The sequence below is a fragment of the Molothrus aeneus genome, chromosome 2 (assembly GCF_037042795.1).
Source record: "Molothrus aeneus isolate 106 chromosome 2, BPBGC_Maene_1.0, whole genome shotgun sequence".
NCBI lineage: Eukaryota > Metazoa > Chordata > Aves > Passeriformes > Icteridae > Molothrus > Molothrus aeneus.
The window spans coordinates 29,410,670-29,436,947 of NC_089647.1; the positions used below are offsets into that span (position 1 = coordinate 29,410,670).

Sequence of the window (26,278 nt, forward strand, 5' to 3'; positions counted from 1 at the left end):
TCACCGTGCGGCGGCCACCGAGCGGCAGCAGACAGCCGCGCCCGCAGCGGAGGGAGGCTCCCGCATCCCGCATCCCGCCTCCCGCATCCCAGCTCCCGCCCCTCCGGCGCCGCCGGCCCGCGGAGCACGAGCTGTGCCCGCCCGAGTCCCCGCGGGTCCCGGGCGGCTCCGGCGCCATCCTCATCGTTGTCGAGGACGTGTCACAACATGCAGGGAGCGTGGTGAACCCCACCGTCATGTGCAGTGATTTCGGCCACAACAGGACCTAAATCCAGGGATTTGTGTTTACACAGTTTTGCACCCAAAATAAGAGCTTGAAAACACAGCTTCTGGCCCAGCACGACGTTTCTTGCGCCTTTCCGCCCTTGCCCTTGACTTTCCTTCTCTAGGCTCACAGCTCGCCCCTGTGCTTGGGACACGATTTCCTGTTGCTGGCAGCCAACCCCAGGCGCAGCCTCTGTAAATGAACTGGCTGCAAGCTGGCCCAGCTTAATTGCTGCAAAATGCACATCTTCGCCTGCTTGCACAGAGGGAGGGACTAGCATCCTTTCGAGCATGACAAGCCAGACTCCAGCTGTCTTTCAGCAAAGACTGAATATGACTCTAGGAATCTTGTACAGGTGTTGTCTTGGCTGTTCTGTTCTGCTGGCAGCTGAGACTCACTCCTTTTGTGTTTCTTTCGGTATGACACCATTACCAGCTCCTGGCTTTGCCGCAGGCCTCTCAGATTCTCAATGGGTGCATCTTTCTGCTCCCTGTGCTGCAGGCAAGTGACTCATGCCTAGAGTTTCCACTCGACCCATACAATAAAAGTCCCAACTGGGAGAAGTTTCCTGTGCAAATAAGCACTTCAGCCAGAATAGTTTCAGAAAATGTTTAACCTGTAGGGTGTGAACCCTGGGTGGTATGTGGCCTGAGGTCCTGGAGGGCTCATTAGTTTGAGAATCAAGCAGGTTAAATGAAAGGAGGCTGAACTTCCCCTCCTTTAGGATGGTGCTGCTAACATTTCCCAGCAGGACTGCAGCATATGCCAGAATCCAGTCTGGCAAAGATTAAGGGCTTCAGTCGCAGTAGGAGAAAGATTTCTTTTTCTTCCACTAGCAGTCAAGATCTTCTGGTCTGTCCCTCCTGTGCATGGACTGAATAAACTTTGTAGTGTTGTAAATTATACAGCGTTTTCTTACCCTTGCACAGTCAGGATGGAAGTGTGCCTGTCTCTGGCCCATCACTGATCTCCCCTCATGATTTTCCACTTATTTTTGTTCTCTTTCTTATTTGCTTTCACTTCTCCCTGCATTTTTTTTCTGTTGATTTTCTTCTCCAGATGGTCTGTCACTTTAAATTCTCATCTCCCTGTATTTTTTTCCTTCCTGACTGTATCTCCTTGTTGCATTTCCTTGATTCTGTGTGATGTGCAGCAGTCTGTGGCCAGTAACCAAAGTGAGCTTCATTTGAAGACAAACATAATCTCTGAGAGAGTTGATTTTGAAGCACCAGTTGCTTGCAGCTGCAACTGTAGTTGCCATCACCTGTAAGGATGCAGGCACCATTTATTTTTTCATGGAGAAAGACAATTCTCATGGTTTTATGCTCCTCCTTCACTGTTGTCCATTTATGTTGTGGGGATGGTTAGATGCTCTCAGCATGCATGTTGCTGGCATCATTAAGGACATCAGTGCTGAGAACTTTCCACCATGTGACAGCCTCTCTGGCATGGTGACAATCTGCCCAATCAAACCAGGCAATGCTGTCAGCCTGGCAGCTTCATCTGCTTTCCAGCTCTGCTTCCTAGATCACAGTCGGATTGCATCAGGTTTCTTTGTGTGCTCAGAGGAGCCAAAGTAACAATATTTTTTAATTTCCGACTTTCAGCCGTTTCTATGCTCTGATCCTATTTTTTTTTTTTTTTTTTTTTTTTTGTGTCAAAATATGTTGTGTCTTGGAAAGTCTCACAGGTAGTCCTTTGCTGCCTAACAGTAAGGATGACAGGATCCCAGAAAGTTTCTGTGGCTGTAGCACAGTGAGATTTATGATTTCATAGCCAGGGGGGCAGGAGGACTTTCCCACTCTAATGTTTGATATCCAAACTATTCTCAGTGTGTTGTGCACACTGACCTACTCAGCAGTCCCTTCAGCCATGACAGTACTCATTTCTTATTTAAAACTCAGAGAGTTCCCTTGGGGGACTCTCCTGCCCCAGTGGCAGTAACAGACAGGTGTGGGGCACAGCAGAAGAAAAGGTGTGAGCTGTACTTGCTCCACCACTTGTCTGTATGTTCCACTTGTCTGTATGTTCCACTTGCTCCACTTGTCTGTATGTTTTTGATAAGCCTCAGCCTTCTGATGCAGCTGTCAAAAGGTAAATTCCAGCCAGGTGTGCTTAGTCCCAGTTTCTGTTCTCCTCAGATAGAGACAATCTGATTCTGCAGCCCTTTGAGTTGGTTTCTATCCTGGGGACACAGCACTGTGTGTGGGAATGACAGCTGAGCTGGCCAGGGTGGTTTGGTTTTCATAGGGAAAAGTTGCTTGGACAGAACCAAAAGGTTTCTGTGGAGAGGAGGAGATTAGCTGTCCTGGGTGAGACTTGGGTTCATATCTCCTTTTAAACCTGGCTCTGTGGCACCCCTGCTGCATGCCACAGGCCATCAGCTGTTTTATAGGACAACATAGGATGTGGGGTAGAAGCCAGTGAGAGTGGGAGGGAAGGAGGGACCCTGTTTCTGCTGTGAGTCAGAATAAAAGCATCTCATTAGAGTGAGGCTTTTCAGGAAACAGAACTGCTGATTTATGGCCAGCTGTATTCGAGCTTGGCTGAAGTCAGTCAGGGAAGGTATTTCTGGGAAAATGGAACTTCCCAGATGTGTGATACCTTGTTTCATATCACATTTAGTTTGCTCACATGCCTGGTTGTTTTTTGCCAAAGCCCATCTGTTACTTTGCAGAGCTGCCCTCCAAACTATTTTACTACCTTCTGCAGAACTGACTGGAATAGAATTAAATGTTATAAAAACCTATGGAGGACGCCATTTACCCTGTCCCTCCTGATAACAGAACTGCAAGGGTGGCAACTGGCAGCAGAGCAGCAACAACAAATTGCCAGGGATAGTCCTGCTGCAGTCCTATGAATAATTTGTGCAATGATAAGTGGAGCTATCCTGCTTCAAGACATCTGCAAAGCTATGATGCAAGCCCAATAACTTGGACTGTTGTTTTGGGATTTGGACTTGAGCCCATTTCACAGCTCACCCTGTTCCTTCTTCTTTAGGTATTGCTACAGAATCCCTGTACAGACAGACTGTTGCTTGAAGTCAAGATAAACTGTCCTGGCTCATGTATCTTTCCAAGGCTAAAGACCAGGACAAACTGGGGCCAGAGAGAAGAAAATGTAGTTTCCTTAGTCCTTGTCTTACAGAAGACTTCACTTGAATCGTGATTTTTTTCCTTGTCTTGTGCTTTTGCCCAAACCCTTTGCCCTCCCATCCCCTGCACAGTCCTTATGCCCTTAGAGAAACTCTTTATCCCTGTGTCTCCTTTTACTTACTACTACCCACTGCCGCAGCCTGGATTTTCCTTTTGGAGATGCACAGATTCAAGACAGGAGATGGCACAGGGTGACTTGGGGACAGAGATCAGAGACAAATTCCACTGCCTAGATACATTGCCTCTTCATTTGTGCTCATGCATTTGTGTCTGAAAAGAAGCCTGCCCTCACTAGGGTCTAACCACAGGGCAGGCAGCAGGGGTTTCCCTAGAGCTGTTGGTGCTGCAGACAGCAGCAAAGGGCTGTCTGTGGGCTGCGAGGAGATGAGGCATTTTCAGGCTGGGGACAGGAGCAGTGGTGGCCTCAGCCCCCGAGACAGGCACTCCACTGGCTGTGCCTGCTGTGGGCTGTGCCAAGGCAACAGCAGGGGCCAAACCTGCCCAGGTCTCCCCAGCTCTGAGGCTCATTCCTCCCACTGCTGTGCTGAGGATGTGTAGGCAGCTGTATTCCTCTAGTAATGGAAGGGCCCTGCAAATGGATAAGTAGAGCTGCATGGAGGTGTGTTGTATCCCAGCCTGGCTTTCTTTGCCTGTCTGACTTATGTTCCCTCTGTATGGGAAGAGCTTCCTTGATGAGCTGGAGTAACCAAGGGAAAGTGTCGCTATTTAGGGCGGTCTCTTGGCAGTGAGAAGTTTCTGGATAGCAGAAGGATGATGCAGAAAAGGGAGACCTCCATTAAAGAGTGAGGGGAAATACTTTACACTATTGAACTGCTCAGGTTGACTTTCCCCATCTTTCTTTTTTTCAAACACCAGCTTTCAAAACAGAAGCTATTTCACTGTCTTTCCCCATCATCAAAACCCTTTGAAAATCATTAGGGAAGTATATTCTTCATAAAACAAGCTTAAAAACAGGATCAGTATTTTTTTTTTCTGAGGTATTTATTTGCCCTTTGTTTTTTGAGCTCTGAACTGTCCTTCTTGTTCTTTGTCTCATGGGCCTGAGCAAATATTTAATGTCAGATGAGTGGCTGTGACGCAGGTCTGAAGCTAGAGGGGCTGAGATGTAGGAAAAACCTTCAGAATCTGACAGCAAAGGTCAACAACATCCAAAAGGCCACAGAGAGATGTTCTGGGGACTGCTGTAGTTTTTTGATATGCTGATTTTGGTGACAATTGTCTTTCAAAAAGCTCCTGGCTTTATGGAAGAATCCCCCATCCAAGATTCCCCCATTCCCTATCTGACTCTGTGAGGTGATAAAGCCTCCTTAATAGGATTCACAATAGATATGAGGTCAGAAAGGCTCAGCTGTTGGGGGATCAATATCTAATATGTGCATAGGAAATACTTCCTGATACTATGCAAATTTTCAAAAGAGGAAAATAAATTACAAAAATGCAGCTATGTTTCAATTTCTATTTCATCAAGTAATAAAGATAAAGAACAGCATATTGAAAGTTATAAATTGAACTAAAACATTATGACTCATATGTCCCATGACCGAACTGTCAGAACAAGATGTTTTGTACTTCTGGTTGAGTTACCTACATGCTGATGATCTCACATCGTGTTTTTCATTGTCATATTCAAGTTTTCACTGAAATCACAAATATGACCAGAGTGCCTAAGAGGCAAAAGGACTGAGGGTACATTGATCACTCATCAGTTTTCATCATTTGTTTGTTGGCTGTCCACAAATCTAATTACCTGATCTGCTTTATTTATAGCCCCATCAGATCCCTGTAACTAATAATGCTTATTATTTCCCCAGCAGACTCCTGAGCCAGACCTCCTTAATGCCAGACCCTTGCAGTGCCATTAGTCCCTGGTAGGTGCTGTGGATTTGTTGTGGTTCAGGTCACGGGTTTCTGACAGGGCTCTGCTGACTCCTCCCAGCTGAGGTTTTGTGCTAGCACATTTTTGTGCCATGCCTTGCCTGTCAGGAGCTGGTGCTCCAGGTGGTCCTGAGCATGGCTCGTGCTGCACGTTGCAATGATCCACTCCTGTTGCACAGAGCAGATGTCTGGGCAGCTTCCCAGGAAGGCACTGGCGCTTTCTGAGGGCAGCCACCATTCTGTGGGGGGAGGGTTAAATGATATCTCAGCAGTCCAGCGTGTCATTTTCATCCAGTCCTAAGACACTGCAGCAGCAGGAGGAGGCAGTTCCAGCCCCAGGTGTTGGGAACTGAAAGCCCTCAGCATGCAGCTTTTTGTTGCCAGCTCACTTGGAGAATCTTAACCTGTGGCTTAACAATGTGATGTGAAGCTGTCACGGCACAGTGAAAGCAGCCCTTTCCCTAAGATGTGGGAAATCCAGGTCAGGATGTCATGCTGCTGTTGCAGTTCACAGGAGATGATGAAGTCTGAAAGACTGAAAGAGAACCTGGCCTGGGACATGCTATGTTCTTGCATTTCAGGCTGTGTTAATTTTACACCCTTGTGTCATTCACTAATGTTGTTTGCATGATGGAGAATGTGTGAGTGAGAATCAGTTTAAGAAATTATAGCTGTTGCATGTTATATTGTCACCAATATATAATATAGTGTCATAATATATTGTCATATATTGTCACATAATATATTGTCACGGGATGAAAGAAACATATCCAACACCAGTTTGATGTGGATAAGCAGGCACTGCTTTATTCAGGCACCAGGAACATGGGGAGCAGCTCCTCTGAAAACATGTCCCACTTCACCAACCAAACCCATCCATTTTATTAACTTCTTCTGCTGAATCATTGGTGCATAAGTTCTTTTGCATACTATGCAGGTTCTTAAATAATAACCTTTGCATTGGTTGGTTCCAATTGTTAATAACTTCATCAATATGCTTAGCCTAAAACAATCATTGGTCATCTCTCCTGAGGTCTACTGATTGGAATCCTTAATTCTAAAATCAAGATGGGAAGTGGAGTGGGTTTCCAAGCACATAACTGGTGAGTATGATGGTTTCCATAGCTTCTTGACTGAAACATAAGGGTCAAGTAATTTCTTGGTGAGGTTTGTAAGGTGACATATTCCAAACACAAGATTCCTGGTATTTCTATACCTTATACTTTGCAATTTTCCACTTATAATCATAGTTAACCCTTTAATATTATTTAATCAATTATTTGATCAAAATACTAATAACATTTCTCTCCTTTTAAATTTTTGAAAATTATTTCAATGTTTTAATCTGAATCCTATTCACCACATGCTGGTGGGGGACTTGGAAGTGATTCCTTTGCATCTGGTTGTCTAGCTACTGCTAGGATAACCATCCAATTACCTGAAGTCTTGTTAATTTGCTTCTTAAAACAATAGTAGATCAACATAATTGCTAGGAAGACTATTAACAAAATTGTGTTAACCAGTGATTTTACCAATGAACTCAGATTCCATCCCAATCCACTAAAAATGTTATCTATCCTATTTTCTTGCATATTTTGTTGAAACTCATGAATATTTTCTTTTACATTTTCTACTAAGTCCAGCTCATGCTCTACATCTTGTGTCACATTTGGAATGTGTATGCAGCAATGATCAATTCTGTCTTAAGCATCCACAAACCCCATGTTCTTTGGAGTGTGTCTAAAGCCATTCTATTTTATAAAGTTATCCTGGAGGTTGCTTGTAGCTGCATGTTTAAATCCATAAATCCTTTCCTGGTCACATTTGCCAGCCTTTCTGTGTGTCCTGTGAGTTGATATCCATTCTCTATTTCTGTGTATTACTAAAGGAGTCAATAAACACTCTAAGGCCCAACTAACTTTCACTCCAGATGAAGGTTCATTCCATCCCTCATCCGTTTTTGACTTCTCACACGTTCCAACTGTAGGTTTTCTACTGTTCCCCTAAAAGGAGCTTTCTTCCCAATTGGACATAAAGCTGGCATACCTAATGTAATTTGCTTTTCTTTACCATCTCAAGGTAGAGGAGTTGTCCAAGTCCCATCACTCATTGCCCATACTAAATGTCCAAGGCTCCTAACAGTAGCTCTACTGCAACTAAAAAGAAACAGGTTCCCCTCCTATCAGTCAATTGGAGGTTGGTTCTGAGGCCTCAGAGCATCCATGCTTTAAAGCAGCAGTTAAAGAAGGAATAGCCTATATTACCTTATCAACAGGACTACAATTATATATCCTCTCACATTTCCACCACGACACTGGCTTTTCCTTTACTTGATATCAGGTTCTCCTTTCTTGCACAAATGGCCAATTTGCAAACACTAAGCCCTCCCAAGTAGAACACTAAGGGGCCTTTGCCATATACTGAAATTGAGACAATATTGTCATAAAGCAAATGGAGTCACAGTATGCCTCCTTTTCTTTTGTCTGATTAGTTTTGCCACATGCCCATTCCATAAACATTTAGCTTATATTTTTCTTTATTTGTTCATGATAAGAACACTATCCTACTGTCTGAAATCTACCTATTTTGGTGAAAATATAATTTGGAAATTTCTCCCAATCAGCTCTATTCCCTGGAGACTTCCATTGTTTCCTAATTTTCTCTACCTGCTCCTTCTATTGAATTACAGGTTAATGTTCACAATGTGTGGTTTCATTTTTAGTCAAGTGCATGATTAAAATTCCCATGGAATGGACTCACCTCCTGGTCTTGGTGTTGGTAAACAAGTGGTAAGCCGTGATACGTTCTGCAAATTGGCAAACTCCTTGATTAATCCTAACATTAAATTCCCCTCTGGAGTTTTTCTGAGGAAGAGGATTAATTGCTCTATTTCTGTTTGACTTTTAATTCTCATTTGACCTTTCTTCTTGATTTGGGTGGGTGCACTTCTTTCTGAATGCCTGAGTTGGCAAATCAAATTCCTTGGTTTCTTTCCAATTCTCAACAACATCCCTGCTTTGAAGTTTGGTATTCCCTACAAACCAGTTCTTGTTTTGAACTTTGTAACACTATGTCATTTGTTCCTTATTTTCAATGGGCTGGCAACAAAAATCACCTTCACTCAACAAACAACGATACTGACTGCCATCTTTCAGGAGGATAAGGTGTGCCACTGTGCCATTTACCTATGCATTTAACTTTAAAAACAATTATTTTCTATCTCTTTTTCCCAGATCCTTTTCAATTTACCAGGACTGAAGTTTGGAATCTGAGTAAAATGGCACTTCAATTTCAATGGCTCTCCGTCTCTTATTGATACTTCTTGCTGTTCAGTTTTTACCTTGCCCTAGGCTTCCACTAATATTACTTTCCAAATTTTTGTCAAATTGATAACTAAAGCCCCACAGAACTGGATTTTCTGCAGAGATTTGCTTTGGCAATATATTATAGAAGTTACATTCTGTAATCTGCCAAAATTTTGCACTAACTTTAAAACCACATTCCCCTTCCCAAAAGTTAAAAATGTAGTTTCTATTATTATTATAAATATACAATTATTTATCATCTTCACCTAAATCCAATAGGTATCCCTCTAGAAAATCATATTCCATACCTAAAACAGTAAGGTTTTTTTAATATAAACCCCATGGTGTTAGTCAGTCTTGTCTCTGCTGAATTTAATGTGTGGTTGCTGGTTTTACCTGTGTGTGATAAACCCAATGTTCAATTCCTTCCACCTTGAGTGCAGTGTAGGTTACCAGGAGAACTTGATCTGGTCTCTTCCACTTCCCCTGGACTGGCCCAAAATTCCAGATTCTGATGTACACCATATCTCCTGGTCAGAAAGGATGTACAGGCAGCTCTAGTCCTACTGATCTGTTGATAGTGATGTATCTTTTAAACCTTTAGAGAGTTAGTTTCAGTGCTATTAAATATTAATTTCAGCAAAACCTTTGAGATTTGTCTTGTCTTGTTAGTGTGACATGCGAAAGTTTATGGCCATCCCAAAAAAGTATCTACCAATATCAAAATATACCAGTCTCCATTTTGCCTGGGCAATTCTGCAAAATGAATTTGCCAATAATCTGCATGTAGATTCCTGTGTTTTAATAGCCCTGGAGGTGGCCTGCCTCCTTCCTTGGGATTATTTTACGGAACAAATCACATATTTTTCAACAACTGATCTATTAATTTCTGTCATCTTTGTGCTTACTATATTCCTTTATAAAGTAGTTTCCATATTCTCTTGTAGTTTCCTGATGTTTTATTTCTGTTATCTTAGCTATCTTATACATTAATTGTGGAGGTACAATTACCTGCCCACACGACTTTACCAGTCATTTGCTGGGATTTTCTGTAGCTTCTTAAGATAGGGCTAATTGGCTGTCCTGATTGCTATAACTTGGTTTTTGTTCCCAGATACCCAACTTTTTGCTTGGTATTAGTGCAAGGATATATTTTTCAGCAACCCCTTTAACTGTTTTGTCAGTGAATTGATTCCCTGTATTAAATGGGGAGTCTCAACATTCATGAGCATTACAAGGGCATCACAGCCACTTCTTTCAGCTTTTGCACACTCTGTAGTAGTTGACAAATTTCTTGTTTGTATTTAATAGGAGCACTCTATGCTGGTAACAGTTCCCTTTTTTCCCATGTGGTTTCATGGTGTATTATTCCAAACCGATATTTTAAATCAGTCCATATGTTTATCCTTTTACCTTCAGTGATTTCTAGCACTCACTGTAAGGTCACTAATTCTGCTTTTTGTGCTCCTGTGTTAAAAGGTAAAACCTGACCTTCTATTACCTGAGTCAAGGTTCCTACTGCATAACCAGCTGCCTGTTTTCTGTTTTGTACCATGCTGCTCCTGCTGGAGTGCAGGTCCAGTTCTGGGTCCGGGATGGGATCGCTCTTGAGATCAGGTCTGCCAAAACACACTTGTTGAGTGGTTACCAGTGTTGGGAAAATTAATTCAAGACGCCAGAGGTTTATGTTCAAAAAGGAGACAGAGGAGTCCTGTAACTTTATTTAAATGATGATAGAGACCAGGGAACATTTCCCATGGGGTCTCTCAAACTGCTAGAGGGTGCAGCCTCCTTTTTATCCTAATTTCCCAGACTCATTTCCCTCTCTCTTTCTGCTTTGGCTGAGGTATTTGAGAGGTGCAGTCTTCCCGAATTGCCTAATACAGATCCCCTTCTATTGTGCACCCCACCCTCCCTTCTTTGTCTCCCTGTTCTTTTTTTCTCAGTCCGGGAATTTAGCGCGACCTTGAGTGAGCAGCAGTCTGTGTCAATTAGTGGAATTCCTCTGGAATTTATGGTTTCTCCCTTTGCTTCTTTCACCTATCAGTATCTGGCTTTATCTACAAGCAGGCACACAGTTTGTTTGTAAAAACACCTCCCTCTCATTCCTTTCACTAGGCAGTCATGAGAAAAGGTCTCTGGGCTTCTTCTGAAGCCTGGAGAAACATGGCTGGGTTTAAAGTAGTGGTTACCTTAACATTGTCCTGCTCCAATAGAGCAACCTGGTGTTACAGCATCCTGCTGACAATACCCAAAGTCCTCCTTTCTGCTCCAAACCAACTGTGCCCATGTGGGGTACATGGCAGCTTTTGTGCTCTCTGCAGCTACCACCTCTCTCAGGTATCCACCTTTAGTTCCATTGTCCAATTGTTTGGACAGGATACTTTCATGACCCAAAGGCTGTCCCAGTACCCCTAGTGCCAGGTGCATCCTTTCCTGCACAAATAACTCAAATGGTTTGGTTTAAGTGTGAGAGTCCCAATGCAGGGGTTGGCATTAAGGTTCTTTTAGGGCTTCAAAGACCCTCTGACTCCAGGAGTTTATACCAAGTATTTTTGCTGGAGAACCATGCAAGGTTTTTGTCAGTACCCCATACTAGCTGTCCATAACTGACAGCATCTGACTGTACCTAAGAAGGTTTGTATTCCTTGGCTCTGGAGTCTGGCAAGTGGCTTCTTTTCAGCTGCTTCCCAAGCTTCTTTTTTCTTGCGAGATCTCAGAACTAAAATATGTTACTGCTTCTTTGTCTATTTGTGCCATTTTCTTTGACACCCTCCATCCAAATAGTCCCAAGAAATTTAATAGACTTAGAGTAGCATCAAGGCACTGATTGCCTGTAAAAGTCTTGATTGCTGGTAAAATATCATCCACGCATTGTAGTAAACTTCTGCCTAGATTTTCTTTTTGCAGCTTTCCAATTTCTTTTTTCTTTTTTTATCTTTTTTTATTGTGAGCACAATCCACATCAGCTGCACCTTCCACCTGGTGTTTAGGCTCCCCCACTCAAAAGCAAACAATTTCCAACTATCTGTGTCAGGAGATACTGAAGAAAAAGCCTCCTTAAGATCAAGCATAATAAAACATTTATATTCCCCTTTCAGTGCTGTCAAGAGTGTGTACAGACCAGCTACTGCTAGATAAATATCAGGTACTTATTAGTAATAGCCCTTAAACCTTGCACTAATCTATAACTGGTAATATCACTATGTTATATTCTAATTCACACTCTTTCAATAACCCCTATTCTAAAGATTTTTCAACAAGCTTCTCCAACTTTTTACTTGCCTCCCACTTAAGAGGATATAATTTTTGCTTTACCAGTTTGACTTCAGGTTTGAAAGTAATCCTTACTGGTTTAGCTAATTTTGATCATCCAGGCATCTCAGTTGTCTATACCGATAGGGTTAATTCTCTACCTCCTTTGGGATTTCTTCCAGCTCTTTTTTTATTCCTGTAACATAAAAATCTTTGCCTCAACAGCTTTTGATTCTGGTATTTTTAATTTATATTTCTTCATCATGGAAAATTATTTAAGCATCCAGTTTTCCCAATAAATCTCTTTCCAGCAAGGGCATTGTTGATTCAGGCACATACACAATGGTGTGTCTCCCACTGTTTTCTTAACTTAAATAGTGATGTTTGTAAAAGAAAAGACTGTTCTTTTTCCTCCCTATTGCACCCACAATGCTTACATGTTCCAAACTAAGCTTTTCTCTACACATGATTCATACCAAATAAGTTGCTCCTATACTGATTAAAATTAACTTTTTCATTCCCCAACAGGGAACATAACTGGTGAGCATGATGGTCTCCATAGCTTCTTGACTGAAATATATAGGTCCAGTAACTTCTTGGTAAAGTTTGAAAGGGTACATATTCGAAACATAGACTAGTGATATTTCTATAACTTATACTTCGCGACTTTCTAATTATGATCATAGCTAACCCTTCAATATTACTTAATTGATTATTTGATCAAAATATTCATAACAATGTGAATGTGTGTCTGTCCACAAAGAACTTGCAGGAGTCACAGACAAAAGCCATATGGTTTGTGGAGCTAGAGGTGATGAATGGGAAATGGCTTCTGGAGAAGAGATACAGGCATGGCTTAGTGTCAGCCGATCACACACTGTGCAGATCTTTGGAGAAAGCTGTTGACAGGCACATTGTAGGCAACAGAGCTTTTGCAGCTTAGGAAAGTACTTATTCCATGTCTTGACTTCCTCCTGTGTCATGGACTTCATGTCTCTTGCTGTCAGAGCAGAGTCACTGGAATGGGTCATATAAACAAACTCATTTTGCACATTATCCTGCAGGAAGATTTCCCATCAAATCTCTGCTGAGCCCACTCAGGCTGAGTGTCACCACCTTATCTTAAATGTGTAAGACACCTCAATCTACAAGCTGCAAAGAAGCCCATTCCTTACTAATACAAGTTTTTCATTCCAAGTTAGGTGAGTTTATCACAACCTTGAAATTCATTAATTTCCACCATGAACTTCCATTTGTGTTCTGCTTGTTATGATAGAAGTGCATTCCTAGCAGACCTTATCTGGCAGTATTTATGATCCTTTCCAGCTTTCAGAAGGTTGCCACAGATACTTACAGTACATTTACAAACAGACATGTCAAAATGAAGACAATGGCTTTACTGTGCATGTCTTTACTCCCTCTTCCAAGCCACACAAGATTTCCCATGGGGTTAGGGTGGCATACACTGCTTAGCCAACAGCCCACAGTGCTCCCTTTGTCCTTTCCAACTGGAGACAGGTGCTTTCTGAGGCAGCCAGCACTCAATCCAAGAGGGTTAGACATGCTGCTATCAACATCTGGCAGCAGCTTCAGCATCAGTCCTGTAATCCTTGAGCTCCTTGTCCCTCCAAAGAGACAGCGCTCAGCAATTTTCTTCAGGTATTCCATAAAAAGACAAATGGAAGCTGTAATCCACATACTGTCAACTCGTGCCATTTTGGGATATCCCAGGTAATGGGAAATCCCAAAATGTAGTGGGAAAAAGCCCCAAGGCCATTTCCTGGAGGGACAAATAGCTCTGTAGCTGTTGTAGTCCAGGGCTGGCTCTGTGCATCCTGGCAGTGCCGAGTCTGAGGTAGCCTGCTCTTCTGGAGTGCTGGTGGCACGCAGAGTGTGCCATCGCTCGCCTCGGCACAGAGCTGCCTCCTCCATGGTCCCTGAGGAGTCACCTGGGTCCTGCCACCTGCTCCCCTGGGCTCCTCATCTGGGGAACATACCTGCAGAGCCTCTGCAGCACTCTCTAGGCATATCTAGTCCTTCTTAGATTAGGCTTTGTGTCCCATGAAAGTATTTGTAATGTTTCCAGACCTGATCAGGCAGCGCTGTGCCCCAGCCAGGCTCAGCACGGAGCCAGCCGAGCTCCCTGCACCCAGTGCAGTTAATCCACAAGCAGAATGCTGCTGAGTGGCTGGTAACTGCAGCTACTCCTGGGTGTCTTCCTAGGATTGTGAGGTTTGCCTTGGAAATGTTTTTGAAAGGGGGCTGGCACTGTTGCTGAGCTGCACTGTGTTCTTCCAGCATAGTGGTTAGGTGAACAGCACCTAACCACCAAGTCCCCGTGTGGTACTTGGGAGCTACTATCTTTCCTAAATATTTCCACCGAAAATTCCTATAACAACACTCAAAAAGACCATAAAGAAAGGCAGTGGGAGGGGGTTTTTTACAAATCTCAAAATAAATGGATTTTGCTCCTTTGCACTCTTATCCATATACTCATCAGCATCATGGAATACTCTGAGTATTGGAGGGGACCCACAAGGATCAAATCTAAGTCCAATTTTAAGATGTGTGCATCTTAGTAGCCTGGCCAGGACCACTTATGTGCAAGAGAGATGGCGCAGGATACATACTGGTTCTCAGTGTTAGGAAAATTAATCCACAAACATCAGAGGTTTATGTCCAAAAAGGAGACAGAGGAGTCCTTTTGCTTTATTTGAATAGAGGAAGAGGCCATGGGGCCTTCCCCTGGGGTCTCTCAAATTTTTGGAGGACATAGCTTCCCTTTTTATCCTAATTTCCTGGGCACATTTCCCTTCTCTCTTTCCTTGTTGGCTGAGGTACCGAAGATTTCCCTCTAATGTATAACCCTCCTGTTATAAGTGATAAAGCCAAATCAATAATCAATAAAAAAGGTTTTTATTTCACGACTGAGATTTGGTCTCTGATAGCCACGCTCAAAGGGACAGCGTCGAGCCCGGGATCAGCGCTGGGTGAACACAGATCCGACCTCTACTGCTTCGGATCTCCTCGGTTCACAAATGCTGTCTCTGCCGGGCTGGTTTTATACGTTTTTTTTCCGCCTGGGGCAGAGTTTCTCCTATTCTTCTCCTTGCTTCACATATTCATGTCGTGTTTCCTTTTCTCTGTGCTGGGCTGGGCTAAACCGTTTCTGGGAAGTGATGAATGATGATTGTCGAGTTAGGGGAACCTGGCATTGGGCTGCACACCCTTGATGAATCTGACTATCCTGATCATGCTTGGGTGTCTCTGGAGTGTCCTGGGAAAGGGCCCATCTCCACGGAGCCACATCTTTTCCTTTGCTAATTAAGTTTTTCCTCTTTGCTGCCCGTCTGTGATTTCACAATTTGTGAAGCAATCTCTTTCCCCTCGAGGTTTTAAATCTTTAAGAATTTTTCGTACAAGCACAACTTATTTAATGTATATTTTACACAGGCACGAATTATTCCATAACATATATCACACTCCCTTTTAATTTTTAATTGATATGGAATTTAGGGGTTTTTCTTCCCCATCGTTTCTTTCATCTTTCAATGTCTAATTTCATTTATCAGACAACCTAAAGTTTATTTGTAAAAGCAAGTATCTTTTTCCATTCATCAATCAGCGGAATCCTTCCCACCATTTCTTTTATCTCCCAGTGCTAGTTTTATCTACCAGCAGACCCACAGCTTGTTTGTAAAGACAAATCCGCTATTCCTCTCATCAGTGAGCAAAGCCTGACAAGACATGAGTTAACCAACAGCTGTTTTAATAAAATATAATAGAAATAGGAGTGTAGACAACAAATAAATCTAAGACCCCTTCAGATGCTGGGCACGCCGTGTTCAGGAAGCATTGTTCAAGACCGGAGGGGGAACCCTGATGGTTTGGTAGGGAGGGGTGATGAAGCTTTGCTGACACTTTGTGAGCGAAGTCTCTCCTGAGTGGTATTGGTGAGCACAAAGTTGTGACAGCATGGAAAGATCTGGCAGCACACAAGGCAGGAGCACCATGCTTTCCACTGAGCTGAGCTTCAGGTGTTTCAGGGAAGGTCTGTGTGCCACACAGAACAGCTGCGGCCCTGCGAGGGGTGTCCTACACGGAAGAATAAATTACGTTTTCCTGCCAAGGAATCATTATCACCCATTTGAAACTTAGAATCAGGCTTCAAAGACATGGTTGAATTATTAAATTTTTTAACTGGAAGCTCCTCAGGCCCCCCGCAGCCCAGCTAAGGAAAGGAGGAAAGGAGGCGGGAGCCCTGCTGGGGGCAGGCGTGTTTGGATACGTCATTCCGAGGCACCAGCCGAGGTCCGGCAAAGTTCTCCGGTCTCCTCTTTCACCCCCGACCTGTGCCAGCGGAGCGGGGCGTGTGCCTTGTGCTTGGGCGTCTGCAGGGACTGCAGGGAGGAGAGCACCGCCAGAGCCCACCGCGAAGGAGAAGCCATGTACCGGAGAAAGATGAGAGGGTAAAAGAAATAAAAAAAAAAAAAAAAAAAAGAAAGCAAGCAGTCCAGCTTCAGCTCTGTGTTGTTGCTGCTGCTGCGACCCGAGGGCGTCCCTGGCTGTGCAGCCCGGGGAGGGAAGGAGAGCTTTGTGTCCGTGCGGGCTCGGGGACGGGCGGTGCTGGTGGCACTGGGAAAGGGCGAGGGCAGCGCTGGTCCCTGAGCGGGACCTTTGTCCCCTGTGTCACTGCGGTGCACCAGGGGCTGCACTGGGCCCCCAGCCTGCTGGGGAAGCTCCCGGTGGTTTGGAAGCTGTCCCGGGAGCCATAAAGCATTGAGGATCAGCAGGCACTGCGAAAAGCCCCGGGAAGATGGGGGTGTTGGGCCGGGCTGGGGCGGGAACTGGCCTGCCTCGACGCCGGGCTGCCAGAGAGGATGAAAATGCATCGTCCTTGCTCGGCAGCTTCGAGGTCTTGAGACAGCTGTTATCACCCAAAATGAAGTGTCTCAGACCATCTTCTGTTCCAGGGAGGGGGAAGTTTTAATGCAAGAAAAGAAGTAAAGAAGTGTAAAGAAATGTTATAAATGAGAAGCTTGACTAGGCCAATATTCAAGCAGCAATCAATTTATTAATTAATATGGTAAAGTACAAGCAATACAGCGCTGGATAACGTGGGGGAAGTTTTCCCTCCAACTGCACACTGATAGTTGAGGCTTACAGGTATTTATAGGGGTACTCATAAGCTTTCTCAGCAGTTTCTATTCCAATTTTTACTCATCAGCAGTTTCTATGCCCAATTTTTACATCACAATTCTATACACTATTGTGATTTAGTTTCTCTCAAGATGTATCCCAGAAAGGAGTATCCCCAGATGGTGGGGGTCCAGTTTCCGAAAGAAAAACGAATCCCAGCTGGTGAAGTCCAGCTCCCCAGATGTGGGTCCACCTTTTAATTGCAAGGGCTATAAATCTCATAACAGTGATGTCCAGCTTCCCTTGGTCCAAACTATTAATCCTTGAGTTGGTGTTCATCTTCCTTTCTCAAGCTCCTTTTCTCTGTTTTCTTAAGGCGTGAGATAAGCATGTTTCCTTTTAATATATTCCAAAGCTATAGTTTCAAGGATACAAGCAATATTCTATAATTATATTTCAAAAGGTTGTTATTGCAAAACTCTTTAAGGCTTAGCTACAAGCAAAGAGCAACATCCTTAACGCTTTAATTCAAATGCTCCTAAATCAACTAAGGTTAATTGTGAACAAAGGATAGGTTCAAAGGCCTTTTTCCATGCTTTACTTTCCTCAGTTATTCTTAGAATTCGTCTTTATAACTGCCCCATGGTTGGTTTCCACACATCTCACAATCACAAATACACACATTGCCTGTATGTACCTGACACGAAACACAGCTTTGTATTTCACAGAATGCACTTAGTAAAGAAGTGCCTTGGTTGTGCAAAGCATTAGCAAGGGACAAAAAAACGTGGATTAAAGAAGATTTGGCAAATTTATGCTCATGTATTTCTAGACATTATCATTATTACTGTTATTATCTTTCAATGAGAACAGTTTTAAATAGTTTCTAATAAAAAGTGTTAGAGGAAGGAAGGAAAATTATTAAATATCTATGATGATGCAGTTTATTACACAGTTTTTGTAAGATATTTGTATTAGGAGCTGTTTTGTGAATTTTAAAATAATCTAATTGCATTCCTGTGCAAGTTATGGGTGGTGGGACCATACAATAGGAAATATAGAATTACCACATTTTAAAATGTATTTTGTAATTAGTCAATACATCTTCAAGGTTTAGTGTATGTTTACATAGCAGCTGCATATTAATAAAAAAGAAAATAAAGCCTAGGAGATAGTTACATTGGCTGTCATCCCTCTGTCATTTTCTGCCCTAATTCCTCTAAACTTTTTGGGGTATGGTCCATTTTTCATATTATTAGTCATACTTTACAGTGCATTTCTCTGCAGCTCTCAAATTCTGAAAGGATTACAAATTCACCTCTATGAGACTGATGGACCTGATTTAGAAAGAAAAATTATGTTTTCTTCTTTATATCTTTAATTATTTGCTAACTATGAATTTTGTCTCATATTTGTATCAATAGCTGTTATGTGACTGATTTTTTTTCAGTTAAGCTCTATGTGTATTCATGTACCATGCATGACAATTGGACCATGCTGAACACTTGGTGATAACCGCAAACACTTTAAAAGAGAGTTTAGGTGATTGCATGAATTTGGGCAGTAATTTTATATCTGTAAACTCACAATTTAAGTATTCTCTTATCTGACTTGGGGAGAAAAATGAACACTGCCCTTCTGTATATATTCTATACTATGTGAGTGTTTTATCACAGTTTTAAAATTTCTCATTTGTCCTTCTGGTAGTGTTGTTTAAATTTTCATTAACCTACATTTTAAAAATAGCAAGTAATAGCTGTAGCAAATATTAATAAGAATGCAGACTTTTGGTCATATTTTACTAAGCTGATTACACCATAAATTTCACTTGGCTCAACACATCCCTAAGGTGTCTGTATCTTGAAGATTAGTGTATTTCAAGATTGTTCTAAAGAAATAGCTTTATCTCCCTGAACACAGGACACCTGTTGCAATAGCTTGTCCAGAGTGTGCAGTATTTTATGGTCAAGACACAGGCAAAAGGCTGCTTAAAACATATTTAAGTAGGACTTGGAAGTTTTAAATTGTGTGTTATAATCAGATGGGAACATCTACAGGTACCTTTGAACGAATTAAATCTCTGTAATCTGTTGTGACATTGCTTTCCAAAACCTTAGAGGTATCTTCTGTAAAAATTAGATTAACTGAACTTGGCTTGAATATTGGGAGTTTAATGAATTTTCTTTGGTGAACTTCAACCAGTCACATATTTTATATATTTATTGTGAACATATGATATAATTATATTATGTATATGTTCCCTAAAAATTGAGTTTTACAGAAATTTAAGCTAATATACATTAACTTCCAAATAACATAATGTAAATAGAAAAAGTGCATGTCTTTAAACACCTTAAATGAGAAAGCATAAAATTTGAGTCTGTGCTTCAATTTGTCTCTCTTAGTGTTTTTCTTAACAACCTACTAAAGGAATTAGGTATAGCAAAATAGTTATTCCTGTACCATAATTAAATATTTGCTTATATTTACATTTACATAAATTCAATAGAAAGTCTGATAAATAAATCTGCATGTGTGGTTTCTTTGGTTGATATAAATGGAGTTTATGTGGAGAAGATCAAGAGAGACACATCCCGTGGTTTATAAACTGGTTCGTGTGCATATGTATTTTAATGTGCAGGAGGCTGGGATGAAGAAGGAGACAGGGTAAGAAGACAAAGCCTTCTGAATGACTCAGAATAATGAGATACTTTTTTGCATAGGTCATAAGTCCTGCAGATAGAGAATATGTGACAATTACTTTTTCTGCAAGATTTCATTTGTCTGTGGCTCAGACTGGGGGGTTTTGCAACTTTTTTGTTTGTTGGTTTGGTTGGGGTTTTGGTTTGTTTGTGGGTTTTTGTTACTAATGAGTACTAATCTATAAATCAATTTACAGGCTTATTGATTCTCTGTTTGGAATCTGATCAGTTGTCTACTAGATTTACTCTGAATTATTCTAATGTGGAAAAACATATATCTGAGGTGCATTCTCATATAAATCTCTATATTAGGCAATTGTACAAAGGCTACATAGTGCCTCTGGAGGCTCCATTATTTATGCATTATGGATAATTACTGAGTGTAAAAGATATATTCAAGACTACTGGCAGTCTTTGTATAGGTCCTTAACAGTATTTAGAAGTCGTTTCTGAACTCAGAAAATATCCATCCTGGGAGTTGCATCTTTTTGCATAGAGCACTTATTTCCTCTTCTCTCAAGCAGGATGGTGCTGACTGTGCTAAACCTTATGAAAGTACAAGCAGCAAGATAATCCAATAACGAAAAATATAAAATATTCAGCTTCATAGTGTATCAGTGCATTTATTTTCTTTCTTTTTTTTTGTATTAGTTTTTACAAAATTCACAACAGCTCCCTACATTGAAAAGAGCTACATAGGAGCCTTGTAAAAATGTCTGACACACAAAAAATATAGAGAGCTTTTAGAAATACTCCCACTGATGGGGAAGAGGACAGGCATCGGGAGGGGGAAGGCAGTGAAAGTTCTGCATGCAGCTGTGGAGGACGGGAGGATTAACAGTTCAGGGTTTGGTTCCTTTAGTTCCTTTACCCTGCCTGGTCCTTGCCTCTCCATTTTCCTTGCGTTGCTGTCTTGTGCTTTGCCCTTCTCAGTTCTCCTCTGATTTCCTCCACCCTCCCCCTTTTTAATGGAGTACTACTGAAAGCAAAGCTGTTACCAGTGATTCCTTGAATTTTCTCTTCTGTTTCAGCATGTATATCTCTAAGAGGGCATTAAGAAAACACTTTGATCCCCGGGAGTTTCCACAGGAGACATACCTACTGTGCAAGCTGCAGTGGCGTGGGGGTATCAGGTCTTGGCAGCACTGGGTCAGAAATGACGATTACAACAATTGCCATGCAGAACAGTACTTTCTGGAGGAAATCTTTGAGCCAAGAAGCTACAATATCTGTGACATGACCTGGTACCTGTCCTATAGCCCCTGCTGGGAGTGCTGCGATGTAATTCGGGATTTCCTGGAGGAGCAGCCCAATGTGAACATCGACATATACGTGGCACGGCTCTACTACGTAAACTATCCAAGGAACTGCATGGCCCTCAGGGAACTTAAGAGCTTGCGGGAAGTGCGCATTAAAGCCATGGAAGCCGAAGGCAAGATTTCCCATGCTTTGTGGGACTGGGGAGGGGTGAGCTGGTGAACTTTGTGCATGGGTGAATTGAGTATGCGCTTGCTTCTATGGTGCCCCATGTCTGCTCAGCTTCTTTGGGGGCACAACCATCACCATGCAGTGAATGAAAGTCACATCCCAATAAAAGGGGTTTAAGTAGTGCAGGAGAAAAGAGTCAGGACCCTTAGCAACCAGATCTGTATGAAAATTCTCTTTTGTTTAGAGATACCATCCTTATGTCACTCCTGAGGGAATGAGGAATATGGTCCTTCTCCCTTGTCCTAAATGCAGTTGCTGGGATAAGGCTGGCTGAAGAGCTCCTTTGCAGTTAAGGGAGGGAAAAAAATGCCCAGAGTGAATGGTATTGGTTCCAGACACGGAGTGGACAGCATCCATCAGCTGACCTATCCATGGCCAAGCTGTCTCTGTGATATGGACACAAGGACAAGCTAAAGAAGTCTTGTTCCCTGAGCATCTCTGGTATCTGAATAAACTCAGGTTAATTATCTTGCTTCTATTTCTCCAGACTATAATGACTGTCGGAAGACCTTTATACAGCCAGATGTCAATTGTGATTTCTCGCCCAAGAAGTTTCAATCAGAGATACAGAGGAATCGTGTAAAGCTCGAAGATATCCTTCAGGTCAGTACACTCTGAGAGATAGAGGGGATCACATGAAATGATCTGCACTCTGGGGCAACTGAGCTGTAAAGAGCAGGAAAGAAGCCCTTGTTCACATGTAGCTCTAGTTGGACTGAAAAGAGTCCAACTAGACTCTTGAGGCTTTTGGCTTTTGAGAAAGGGAATGTACTAAAATCATGGGAACTATCCTGTCTCACTGGGAGAGAAGAACTATGGATATTTTTCCATCATATTGATGCCATCTTGGGTTTTGCCTTTTTTTCTTTTATATGTTCTCTGTATTCTTCGCACATAGATTTGGAGGTCTGTAGCCTATTATTGTATTCTAGCTAGTTTTGTCAGTACTTTTCTGTGCCCTTTCCCTAGGCAGGGAGACTAAACAAATTCCAGAGCTCCAAGCCCCAGGGGTACAAGGCCTGTATCCTATCTTGGTTCTTCCTGGGATCCAAGGTTGAGAACAAAGTCTTTGAGACACATTTTCATAAACAAATACAGCTTGTACCAAGGGACGGCTCCAGAGAAAGAGCTTGACCTGGGGGGCAGTTGCATTACCACTTGTCCTCCTAATTGGGGCTTTTTATAAATTATGCTAATTTCCTTAAACCAATCAAAACTATATTCACCCTGTGTGGCAGGGCTTTTGTGGACATTCTCCATAACTGCCCCTGGAGGCCTCCAAATAAAAATCCACTTTTTTATATTACCTCCTATACTAAAATTATCTCAGATTTCATTTTTAGGTTGAAAAAAGCAACAATATTATGAAGGAAAAGCTATGCAGTTTTTCTCCTTTGGGTTCCAGGGTGGGAAATTCCTTGATTTTTACCTGGAACTCCAGTCTCACCTCAGAAACCCTCCACCAGATTCCTTTTAAACCTGGATCTGAGCATGGGTTTCAGTTTGCCAAATGGTGCTACTCAGCCCCTTTCTCTCAATGTCTGCCGTGGTCTGACACCCCCCAGTTACTGGGCCCCTGCATACTTCACTAAAGTCCCTTCCAGATTCCATCCAGTAACTTCTGTGACTGGTTGGAAGGGTACAGTTTCTGTGAGGTGAGAAAAGCTGTTCAAAACAGAATGCCTGCACGCTGGGAAAATTCAGTCTTTGCTTCTGTTTTGTGACAGGCCTCCTGAAAGGCAGGAGGGAGAAAGGTGTGTTCAACCAGAGTGCTGAAAGTTTGTGGCCCTGGAGACAAGACACTTTGCTTGCATGAACAGGTCCACATCCTTGGCTGGGAAGGACTGTATTTTTTAAAAAAATCCAGCAAAACTAATATAAGTGCTTCAGCATTTTGATTTCAATGCATTAGAGTTTTCTGACAAATGCTATTTTTAGTGAATGAGAGTGAAAGAAATCTGTGGCTTTGTGGGTCATTGGTTGTTTGGGAAATCCATTTTATATGGCATATGTGGAAAAGTAACATCTTGGGCTACTACAACTAATAGCCTGCTTCTACCATGTCCATTTCAAATCACAGCAGGTTCACAGTGCAATTGGAGGACGTAAATGTCATACTTCTATTTCCATTTCAGGGTCTTCGTTTGTAGAATCAAAGAATCACAGAATATCTCAAGTTGAAAGGGAGCCAAAAGATCATCAAGTCCTTCTCCTCCCATGACTACCTAAAACTAAACAACATGACTAAAATCTTCATCCATGTTATAAACTGTTATGTAGTAGTTGGTTTTCACTATAATTTGTTTGGTTTAATTATAAAATTGTAATTGTTTTTAGATAATTAGTGTAAGTCTCAAACTGCTTTTAAGTGTGGTAAAATTTATAACTGCTTGTGGGCAACGTAAAAGGGGAAATTAGGCTTTTAATGTAAAAGGCTTTTAAAAGATGGAAGTGGGCTTGCAAAAGGTGTCTTTTAAGATATGATTATCATTGCAAAATGTATATCCAAGATAGTATAAGTGAAGAGCAGAAGACCATAAAGGAAGAGTTCCAAGCTTAAAATGGCATCAGAAGAGCACCCTATACTGCTGACATCTGCAACTATTGAATTGTGCAAACGCTGCAAAAATCTGAAGCAAGATTGTAGGCAACCAGCCCAAAATAAATCTGCAAAATCTTCTGAGGAGGTAACACAACTGTAACAGTATAAAAGACTGCAGACAGAAGAGGTGGGTGCGCCTGGCTGTGGCCATGCACCCAGCGTACGCTGTAAGTTTTGCTTCGTGATTATCCCCTATTATCATTTACTAAAACTCTTAAAAATTTAAGAGGAGTGGGCTTCATTTCTGATATCAGTGAAGAATCTTTTCCTAATGTCTAGGCTGAACATCCACTAATGTAGCTTCATTCCATTTACACCAGTCCTATCACTGATCTGTGGTCTCAGGATTACCTGGTCCCAAGTGGAGAATGCAGCACTTGCTCTTGTAATATTTCATACAATTGGTGACTGCTCAGCTCTTCAGTATCCAGATCTCTCTGCAGGGCCTCTTTACCCTCAAGGGAATCCACAGATCCTCCTACTTTAGTTCATTGGCAAGATTACTTAATTTTGCTTCCTACATTTGATTCCCCCATTCTGATGATTTATAAGAACGTTGAAGATCATTGTCTGTAAAAATGAGCCCCAGGGAGCCCCAGTGGTGGCAAGTCACCAGCCTGATGTAAACTCTGGCTGTAACTTTTTGAGCTATCAGCCAGCTGCTCACCCAGAGCCCTATGGACTTATCTCGCTGTGTGCTGGACATTTTATCCTGGAGGTGCAGTGCTGAGACCTGAACCAGGATCCTTGAGCCTCACTAACAAAGTGCTATTAGCAATATGATATCATTTTTTTGGTGAAACATGTATTCACCTTTCTGTATTTAGAATCTGGACAAGGCCAGGTCTGTTTTGGACTACCTCTATTTTTTCTATCTTTCCTTCTTCCTTTCTCCCTCTGCTTAAAAGTTCAAGTCACTGCTGCCACAGGCTGCCCAGAGATGGCTGTTTCCACATGTTGTTCAGAAAGGTTAAATCTGCAGAAATCCATGCTGTTCAGAAAGGTTTGAATTGTTGCTGCTACAGACTGTTAAACTAATCATACGGTTTTACTTGCTGCAGCCTATAAATAAAACTTTCTAATTGATTGCTTGGTGTTGTTTTGCCTTAATTTAGCCCAAGGCTATTCCAAATGTTGGCTACTTCAGAGGAGGTGGTCCAGACATCCCTCTCAGGACCTGATCATTGTCTCTCAGAATAACCTTCTCCATAGCTTTACCAGGCACTGAAGTGAGACTGACAGGGTGTAGTCACCAGGGTCTTCCTTCTTACCATTCTTGAAACATTGGAACAGCACTGTCATCTTCCACTTGGCCTGGAACCTTTCCAGACTCCCAAGACTATTGAAAAACAATGCAAGGTCCTGCAATGATATTGGTCAGCTCCTTCAGTGCCTTGGGATGAATCCTGTCAGGCCCCATAGATTTGTGCTCATCCATTTGGGGCAGCCACACTTGAACCAGTTCAAAGTTGTCTCTGGGCTTATCATCCCCTCAGCTGTGGTCTTCTGTGTTGGGGTCCCAGGGCCCATCATCTGGCAAGAGATGGGCAGGATGCCAGAAGGAGCGTCTCTGGAGACCTGCTGTCCTCTCAGATAGCCTTGTTTCCTACCTCATGATTCAAGAGGAACAGAAGCGAACTTAAAACCACACAAGATGCCCCATCAGGGGCATACCTGTATCTAGCAGTGACAGAGGGGCTGTTTTTCACAGAGAGCAGGCAATCCTGGCCACCAGCTGTGATTTGTCATTATCTGTCCCACTACCTCAATACCCACAATGACTGCATTTGGGAACCCTGCATCTCACCTTTAGTGTCCATATATAGACCTAGTTTCACCCTGTTCTGCCATCTGCATCCACAGTTTACTGGAGCAGAACATTCCAAAATCTTATAGTGAGCCAGGTAAATAAGCACTTGTTTTAAACTGATCAACTAATCACAGTAAGAGTCATTTCTTGCTGTAATAATGTCTCATCATGAATCACTGAAACACTAGTCTACATTAGAAAGACTGTGCAAACCTAGAGGATTTCCCACTGTTTCAGTGGGAGCTCTGACATGTAACCAAGAGCAGCACTTGATTTTAAAATGCAGCTTCAAAAATCCACAGATGCTCTGTTCAACAGAAGCAAATCCCCCATCCACCAAGAGGTGTGACTGTGGAATGATAATTACAGTACCCGTGGTCATGGCATTTCAGCATCTCCACTCAGATAGCTAAAAGAAGTAAGTAATTATTTTTATTTACAAGTCCATCCTGGAACTGGGTCAGTAGATGTATCCACTGGAAACTCCTTGTGCTTTTAAGATGTTTTTAAAGAGGCAGGGAAAACTGATCACACAAGTTGCTATGGGGGGCTGGGAAAGAGAAACACAGATGATGTGAAACTGCTGAACAAAATGTATAAAGTGGACCAAGTGTTTCCCTTTCAGTCTCCAATCTAATTAGTTGCTGGCACAGGCTGCCAA

General features: G+C 42.3%; 1 protein-coding gene across 1 annotated transcript; it reads left to right on the plus strand.

Moving 5' to 3' along the window:
- The first annotated feature begins 1,644 nt into the window (after positions 1–1,644).
- Positions 1,645–24,894, plus strand: LOC136571383 (DNA dC->dU-editing enzyme APOBEC-3H-like). The gene is made up of 5 exons (XM_066571761.1): positions 1,645–1,841; positions 16,103–16,345; positions 20,749–21,149; positions 21,693–21,808; positions 23,341–24,894. The coding sequence occupies exons 1-5, from the start codon at positions 1,645–1,647 to the stop codon at positions 23,353–23,355; spliced, it is 972 nt and encodes a 323-aa protein (XP_066427858.1). The 3' UTR covers positions 23,356–24,894.
- Positions 24,895–26,278: the final 1,384 nt, after the last annotated feature.